The 9,401-nt window shown below is 33.1% G+C and overlaps 3 protein-coding genes across 3 annotated transcripts; 1 reads left to right on the top strand and 2 right to left on the bottom strand.

Moving 5' to 3' along the window:
- Nucleotides 1-1,826: 1,826 nt before the first annotated feature.
- On the top strand, nt 1,827-3,749 carry Bm2784 (uncharacterized protein; the record flags this gene model as incomplete). Its single annotated transcript, XM_043076685.1, has 6 exons — nt 1,827-1,898; nt 2,187-2,313; nt 2,560-2,680; nt 2,811-2,966; nt 3,151-3,232; nt 3,453-3,749. 6 exons carry the CDS (start codon nt 1,827-1,829, stop codon nt 3,747-3,749), a joined length of 855 nt encoding a protein of 284 aa, XP_042932619.1.
- An 812-nt stretch (nt 3,750-4,561) lies between these two features.
- Nucleotides 4,562-6,433, bottom strand: Bm10881 (Uncharacterized protein; the record flags this gene model as incomplete). The annotated part of the gene is made up of 7 exons (XM_043076684.1): nt 4,562-4,664; nt 4,917-5,031; nt 5,113-5,176; nt 5,443-5,590; nt 5,780-5,882; nt 6,164-6,238; nt 6,370-6,433. 7 exons carry the CDS (start codon nt 6,431-6,433, stop codon nt 4,562-4,564), a joined length of 672 nt encoding a protein of 223 aa, XP_042932618.1.
- Nucleotides 6,434-8,646: 2,213 nt separating this feature from the next.
- On the bottom strand, nt 8,647-9,304 carry Bm10882 (Uncharacterized protein; the record flags this gene model as incomplete). The annotated part of the gene is made up of 2 exons (XM_043076683.1): nt 8,647; nt 9,084-9,304. Coding segments are annotated over 2 exons (222 nt in total).
- Nucleotides 9,305-9,401: the final 97 nt, after the last annotated feature.

Below are 9,401 nucleotides of genomic sequence, written 5' to 3'. Positions count from 1 at the left end.
CTATATTATCTGGCATATGCTTTACTTACTTCAGTTCATCTATTTAATCTTAACCGATGACATTATCATATGTGGGTACTCTGCGAGTCCAAATTCCTTCTCGATCTGTTTGTCATCAACTTACTCTTCTCTCAGACGACACTACCAGCCAAAGTGCAGTTGTTGAATAGAGCAACATCGAAAGAAGTACTCTTAAAGATTAAATATTCTCAAGAAGATAGATACTAATGAAGAATTAGAAACAAGTAACGATGAATCGCATAAAGACTTTTCGTCTTATCTTTACTTTCATTCAAATTCGTGAAATTGAGGATATAAGCAATAAATATCCTTTCATATCGTTTCACTTTTATCTATTTGAATCGAAATCAAAATCTATGAAAAAAAGAACATAATTCCACTTCAGTAGAACATGTATTTTTTCATACTATCATATTATATGGAAAAGGGATATAATTAAAAGCTGTCAAAATCCACACAATATGATACAAGTCAGTGAAAAAATGATAATGCATTAATTTTATATAATCATTTGGAAATTATTTTTGCAATAGAAATGGCTTTTACTTGTTCAACAAAATATCATGTTTGTAAAGTGATAACAATTGGATTAATGATTAAATTATGATAGTGAATTATTTTCTTAAATGTGATTAAATAAAATATGGTTGACAATGAATTGTCATTTTATAACTTAGCTAACATTTGAAGTATACATTTTTATCAAGTATATTATTTAAATTATCAAAAAAAAGAAAATGTTGCTTGCATGATGACATAGATATGCCACCAAACGGAAGTTGTTTTTGGAATAGAAATGGATTTAAAATAATTAAATAATATTGTTGACAGATTTCTATTTAAATATTTCCGTCTACAGATTTCTATTTAAATATTTTCAATTTTTTCCTATTCTAACTAAAAGTGGTAAACAAAAATGATAAAGCAATGCTCATATCTATCACATACATTTTAATGTTATTCTCAATCTTCAATTTTCTCTATCAAAACTTCTTTATGAAATACTTTCGGATAGTTTACAAAAACTGTATTTTATATCTCTAGTTTTAAATATTCCATATAAAAAGCTATCATTAAATTGCTTCTCTGTTTTCTTTATAGCTGACATTTCATTTTAATGGAGACAATCTCGTTCTGTATGGCAATCTTGTTGTATGCGAATCTCGCTAATCATACACACAATAATCATCAAACAATAATTTGATCATTTAAGATTAGTTATTTCTTGTGATGTTTGGTGGATTTACTTTTTATTAAATTTATAAATGAAAGGAGCAATTTATGCAATTTATTGCTGGTTTTTTGCAATTCTGTGCATAAATGAAAAGATTATATGGAGAAAATTTGAAATATGGCAGCAGATTGAATGATTCACAAATACCAATAAAATTTTTTCAAAGGCGAAATATTTCCGTTTCAGGGACTAACTAAAGCGTGAATTGCCTTATGGCTTCTAATAATCCATTTGATTCCGGAAATGTATTTTTATAACCATTAAGCTTTTAGCTCAGTGGTTATATTCTCATTCTATCCAGCCTAACTTCGCTATTTAGAATTAATATAAACAGTTGTTAAGCTTAACATTGTCAAATGTATCAGAGAAGATAGCAGAGAATTGTCCAAGTCATTTGTTATTTATTAATTTCTATTAAGTATAAGAGAAGCAAGGATTCTGGAAAATTTCCTGAAGTGAAGAATGTGAGAATGATTTATGGATTGTGACGATTGCCTTTATATGATCATTGTCATTATTATTTGTTGTCATTTTATGTTTGTTATATGGCTGGCATTATTTTAGGCGCTGAATGTTTTGGATAAGGGAAGAAGGACAATCGGTGACAGATGAAAAGAACGCCACGAGAGTAACCACTCAACAAGTAAGTGTGTCTCTCTATCCATCCAGCCATTTATCTATTATTAGCTAAGACTTCAGTGATGTATACAGAGTTGTTTAGCTTCTGTCTGATCAATTTAAAGTCAATTTCAGTATATGTTATGACAGTATTTAATCAATATATGCTTAAATGACTTTTGTCTTCACTCATCGAAGCAAAGATACTGTACTTCACTACTTTCATTAGTGGTACGGTCGAAATCTCATTACGATTAAGGAAGAAAAGAATGATGCAGGTAGTAGAAAGATAATGAACAATGTGCATTAACAGGTAGTGTCAGATAATGACATCAAATCTACCGAAGTGTCTGGAGGACGGGTAGAGCACTATCCTGTGATTCCACATTGGTCAGTGCTTAAGTGGTTACGACATTTCGACTGCCATTGTTGTCACTCAGGTTCTGTTTTGTCTATCTTAGGCAGTTCATCTCATGAAATCATGTTCAGCTTTGGCGTAGGTGCAAAATTTATGAGGTTAAATCGAAATATGGAATGACTTCATTAGGGCCATGGATCTGATGATCTCGGTGGTCATTCCATTCACAGAATCCTCGGGAGCACTGATAGCACTTAGACATTCAGTTACAGTGCAATAACTACTTCATCTCTCATATAATTTCCTTTTATACACCTTTTTGCTGCAGTATCGTCACAGAATTCCCCGAAACACCGGATGATAATGACACAAAGAATACCGGTAAGCGGAAATCATACGATGACTTCCAGGCAAAGGAAGAATAACAAGGTTGTACCACTTGACCCCAAGTAAGTGTTTACACCATTTTCATGTTTTTTCTAGCTGATTTCATTTTTACACAATAAGATCTATTCATTTTTCGAACTATAATCTGCCAGTAGTTGGTCCTTTTCTGTAAACATTTGCAATAATCATCAGGATTTGCGAGCGTCATTTGGAATTGGAGCCATTGTGTTGCTCGTCTTCTTGTCTTATTCGCTGCGGCTGTACAGCCATTGCTATCTTCGAATACATTTATGTCCTCGCTACACTTACTGCAATTATTCTACGTTTTCACAGCGGTGGACTTTCTCAGTACGTTAAACTGTTTCAAATTCGAACTTATTTTGAGATTGTTCAGACGGCTTTCTAGAGAGATTTCTGACGCGTCAGTGGTGTAATGGTCAGCATGGTTGCCTTCCAAGCAATCGACGGGGGTTCGATTCCCCCCTGACGCATCTGGGAGCAGTATTTTCTCTGGTCCACCGCGATTTTACAGGTTGTGGCCACCACTCAAAATATCCTACAACTCAGTTGCAACACACACCATACTGCTCTACATTATGTTGGCTTATGACCTGGTATGTATTTCACATTAAGGTTTCCAAGCAAATTTGGCTATGATACTTGGAAGTAATGCAGAACAAATAAAGTGCATGCTGAGTGAGAAGCATCTATGATAGATTGATTAAAAATGTACAGGCAGACACACCGACTGTATGCCTAATCGATCCTAAGAATGAGAAGTTTTAATCTGTTTGGAAATATCACTGATAATTTACAATGCATGGTCACTCTCAGGTAATCGTGATGATCGCCACTGGTCTTCTTCGTGCGCTGTTAACTTTTGATAAGCAAATCGTCCGAATGCATTTATGCTTTGATTACTTTGCATTAGCATTCAACGTGATCACATTGGTACTATTCCTTCCGGCCTTATTCTTACCAAATTCTGAAGGTCGCAATTTCGCTAATATATTACTGACTGTGTGCTTTCTGACTCAAATACCACTGCAGATATGGGCCATAACGGTGTTGCGTTCATGTCTGGAATTCTTCGTTTTGGTGCATGTATTGGTTGAATTGGCGGAGAGATGATTCATACAGAAATGAGACATTTGAAGACTGATAATATTACTAGAATATAAAGCTATGATAATTATTCTCATCATATGTTGCTGATAAAGACAAAAGTAATATTTAAACAAATGAACAACAAAATAGAAAAGTTTCTCGACGTACTACGGATGTCTTCTGATGAAATCTGTTTAGATCATACCTATCATGCTTAACAACATGAATTTCGCTTTAATTGAAGAACAACAAGCACTCTCTAACACTTCGGAATTTTCACCACCATAGCATATTTAGTGTACCGTGTTCAACAAACAGAGTGATAATCTGGCATTGTATCAGTGGTACCACATCACCACATTTAATTCTTGGCTTAAAGTTAATTGGATGCTGAAATACTTGGAAACATTTGTGATACATGTCTATGTAATGCAGCTGTGATGCCGTGTATAAATATTCATACAGTTTAACATAATTTCACAGCTAAAATATGTTATTGTCAACAAATTTGTTTATAAACAAGCATAAAGATCATTGAACACAAAATATAAATTAATCATCATCTCCTTTTTTCTTATAATTGATACTTTTTATCACTCAAACAAAAAGATTGTATTACTGTCCAATATGAAGTATTGTTCTGTCTTGCAATATTCCACAAACGGTTATGAAAAACAACGTATTTAAATTCAGCAAAAAATAACAATACTGAAGATACTCCTAGTTTTATTCCTTCTCGGGTTCTGCCATCAGTAAAAAAGTTTGCTCATCTTAGTGTCTGTAGAACCTCCAGCTCCAACAATACGCCAATACATTGGTATAGTAGTATGATATATTCACAAATCGCTCAACACAAATCTGGTATCCAGACGGCTTCGACTGAGTCGTGCATGCATAAGTTTGCGAATCAATTCCCCTTTACGCTTCTTTAAATTGTCGCTGCAAATGAATTCCTATTGTGAACAACATAAATTTTAAAACTTTGTCACTCTCCCATCAGTCCTCCTTAATGGGAGAGTATATTGAAACTCCATGGGGAAATGGAATTTCGAGTGGCTATTAGATGGGCTTGAATCTTATTAGCATCATTAGGATGAACATAAAATCCATTCTTGGAAATATGAGTATGATTGATTTTGCATAATTAATTAGATGAATGAAAAATGTTGCAAATTGGAAGTAAAAACTTACTAAATTTGATGTTTAACTACCAGTGGAATGTCAGTGTATGCAACAGTACTCAATTTATCACTCAGTGTCTTCTCATTCACTTCAAAAACTTGCATCTCATCTGACAGCATCTGCACTGAAACACATCATTAATTCCCCAATTGATAAACGTCAGAAGAAATCATTAAGTAATACCCAAACAGAATGAGTAGCTTACATTCATTCTGTGCATTTTCAATATCTCTACGTGTATCATTCATGCCATCGTTGTCACAAAATCTCTAAAAGAATTTGATTAGAATTTTATCCCAGAAGTTCTTTCGTAAAATCCCAAAAAAAAAAAAAAAAAAAAAACTCAAAAGCAGGTAGCATTCAGTGAGAAAGGATGTAGGTTTTAATTTTAGGTTTTTTATTGTAAGTTTCAGAGAATTTGAAATAACTTTTCAATTTGAAATGGCTATAGACAAAATTGATAAGAGCACTAAGTTGAGAAGCTAACATGAAATGATCAATTGGTGAACACAAAAACAGCAAAGAAAAGACCTACCATAATACGTAACATTCCTAATGTTTCCTCATAAGCGCTAATAACATTTTTGACATCCTTTGTTGCTTCAATTTCCAACTGCAAGTCGACAACCTGTTTCTCTGCTTCTTCGTTTATTGCACATACTTCTTTACACATAACATCAAATCTAAATGATATTTCAAAAGAAAATGGAAAGCAACAATTAATACAAAAAGAAGTAAATTGAACTTTAAACAAAATAGAATGTGTGACACGATTATTTGAACTGATGGGATAATTTGAAAAGTATGAATAGTAAATCAAGAAAACAAAAAGAAGTCTGCATAAACAAAAAAGTGTTGATCAAAATGCTTACTTATCGATTAATTCAGTACTTAGCTTTTCTATCTGAACGCATGAGAATTTGTCAGCATCCAAAGTGGCAATCTTGATTCTGTTAGCAGCTATTTCCGCTCTTCCTATAAATAATGAAATCTGTATTGCTTATATATTATAACCATCACGAATATATTCAGTAAGCATTCAATATGCTACGTAGGAAAATTGCAATACAACTTTCTACCAATTTTCAGAAAGAGATTTTCAATTCTAAGTAGAGAAATCATCTGATAATCAAAACTGCTTCAATACTCCAAAAATTTAGAGTTAGCTAAAATATTATCAGCAATCATAAAACTAGTACGCAAAAATCGTTGCCGAAGGTGAAATTTTCGAAATTTATAAGAGAGATCAGACAAACCTTCAGCAATTTCCGATGTCAATAGAGCCAAATGCTTTTTGTAATTGCCAAATTCTTCCTTCAAATGAGCCACTTCTGCAATTAAAAGCATTTATGTGTAAAGCAGGAGAGAGAGTGAATGAAAGATAAAGAACTGCATCGCGCCTTCCTAAAAATTTAAAATAATAGGAGTGCTCTAAAGAAGATTAAATATGATAAATAGTAACCTGATTTCTTGATGGATACAGCTTTCCGCAACTCAGCAACTAATTCATCACTTTCCGTATTCATTCTTGCAAACAGCCTGAAATATATTCTTGAAAAGACATACAAAATACCAGCAAATCTCACATCCGCGCTTCTCGTCCTACCTTACACCGCTTTCTACCCATTCTTATCCATTGTGATTCCTTTAAGTCTACATATGCCCTTCATCTGAAAATATAACGTTGGATAGTTGTAGATAATGGAATACTTGGCTCTTAACTTTGTTACGCTATACCTTATCCAACCTATCAAACAATTTTACATCCATACGTCTGCTAGCGTATAATCTCCGTAAGATTACTCCAATATGTGAGGTACAAAAAGTAAGAAAGAAATTAAAGCCCAGTATACCATACAAGAAGTCCTTCCATTTTCTTTCGCATTCCTTCTAACCAGTAGAAATGAATAATGCGAGCAATTAATTGCCTATTTAATTGTTTTTACGCATCGTTAACTTTCATAACTAGAATTACGTGCTATTGTTTGATTAATCCAATACTATATACTGAAATTATTCCGAGGGGTCATGACGTTCAGTGCGAAATAACTATGATGAAAATGAATCTAATGAAGAGAAATATCGTATAACAAGATGTCTCAGTAAACCGTCATTAGATTCAATGATGTAAAGTTGCCACATTTCTGGCAACGTCAAGTTAGCTATAAAGAAGAGAAGTAGTAATTCTTTGAATGAACTAAAATTTCATACTAAGTTTCTTAACCTAAGTCTGAAGTTCAGCCATTAAGGACAAGAAGTTTTCTGACTTGAAATGAAAGAAAATAAGGGACTGGTGAAGAAGATTTGTCATCCATATGTTATACATAGTTAACATTCTCTGTTAAAATTATTTCACTTGTCGTAAGGTTGAATAAGGTCAGAAGAAAACTAAACAGGAAGGTCATCAAGACTGACCTGTAAAATGATCACTTGTTCTTTATGTTTTTCACGCATACTTTGTCACAATTGGACAGACTAACTAGCAAAATTGAGTGTTAAACTATTTGGCTCTTGTATAATTATCCTTTTGTAAGCTTAATTTGCAAGGAGATAATTACTTCATTAAAGATAATATCAGATTAATTAAGGGAAAAATAAATGCAAATGAATAATTCGCACAAATAAAAAATCAATTATGAATCATTACAAAAAATCATTACAATTGATTAAGTTTATAAATTTATTAAACTTAATCAATTGTAATGAATAAAATTCATTTGAGATAAATTATCTATCGATTAGAGTTATTTAAACGGAAGTTAGCAGATGAATTTTGATGTATGTTTCAAAGAAAGTGTGGAAAAATTATTTGTCAAATAGAGAAGCAGTTCGTTCAAAAATAGACTTCAAATAACACTGGGAAGAGGATTGATTTCCGGACAACTCGATATTCTAAGACTCATGATTTAAGGAATTCTTTTCAAGAAGCAAAATAATAAACTAGTTTCAGCTGTTAATATGGACATCCATGTCAAGAACCTGAAACTCATAAGTTGGAAAGCTAGTTCAAAGTCTTATATTATTTTCTTTTGGGAAAACTAAGTTCAATGTGGTTGATGGTCAGATGAGATGCAAGTTTTTGAAGTGAATGAGAAGACACTGAGTGATATAAACAAACAAATTTTTTGTTGACAATAACATATTTTAGCTGTGAAATTATGTTTTTATAAACAAATTTGTTGACAATAACATATTTTAGCTGTGAAATTATGTTAAACTGTATGAATATTTATACACGGCATCACAGCTGCATTACATAGACATGTATCACAAATGTTTCCAAGGTATTTCAGCATCCAATTAACTTTAAGCCAAGAATTAAATGTGGTGATGTGGTACCACTGATACAATGCCAGATTATCACTCTGTTTGTTGAACACGGTACACTAAATATGCTATGGTGGTGAAAATTCCGAAGTGTTAGAGAGTGCTTGTTGTTCTTCAATTAAAGCGAAATTCATGTTGTTAAGCATGATAGGTATGATCTAAACAGATTTCATCAGAAGACATCCGTAGTACGTCGAGAAACTTTTCTATTTTGTTGTTCATTTGTTTAAATATTACTTTTGTCTTTATCAGCAACATATGATGAGAATAATTATCATAGCTTTATATTCTAGTAATATTATCAGTCTTCAAATGTCTCATTTCTGTATGAATCATCTCTCCGCCAATTCAACCAATACATGCACCAAAACGAAGAATTCCAGACATGAACGCAACACCGTTATGGCCCATATCTGCAGTGGTATTTGAGTCAGAAAGCACACAGTCAGTAATATATTAGCGAAATTGCGACCTTCAGAATTTGGTAAGAATAAGGCCGGAAGGAATAGTACCAATGTGATCACGTTGAATGCTAATGCAAAGTAATCAAAGCATAAATGCATTCGGACGATTTGCTTATCAAAAGTTAACAGCGCACGAAGAAGACCAGTGGCGATCATCACGATTACCTGAGAGTGACCATGCATTGTAAATTATCAGTGATATTTCCAAACAGATTAAAACTTCTCATTCTTAGGATCGATTAGGCATACAGTCGGTGTGTCTGCCTGTACATTTTTAATCAATCTATCATAGATGCTTCTCACTCAGCATGCACTTTATTTGTTCTGCATTACTTCCAAGTATCATAGCCAAATTTGCTTGGAAACCTTAATGTGAAATACATACCAGGTCATAAGCCAACATAATGTAGAGCAGTATGGTGTGTGTTGCAACTGAGTTGTAGGATATTTTGAGTGGTGGCCACAACCTGTAAAATGGCGGTGGACCAGAGAAAATACTGCTCCCAGATGCGTCAGGGGGGAATCGAACCCCCGTCGATTGCTTGGAAGGCAACCATGCTGACCATTACACCACTGACGCCCATAAATATCGTTTAATAACTTCATATTGTCTAGTTTAGGTTGAAAATTAATTACGTCGTTTATTTTTCTTTATTAGTTTTCTTGCATTATTAAATTGTTTATTTCCTACACTTGAACAATC

This window comes from Brugia malayi (assembly GCF_000002995.4).
Source record: "Brugia malayi strain FR3 genome assembly, contig: Bm_v4_Chr1_scaffold_001, whole genome shotgun sequence".
Lineage (NCBI taxonomy): Eukaryota > Metazoa > Nematoda > Chromadorea > Rhabditida > Onchocercidae > Brugia > Brugia malayi.
Note: the sequence above shows the minus strand (reverse complement) of the source record. Positions and strands in the feature narration are given on the sequence as shown.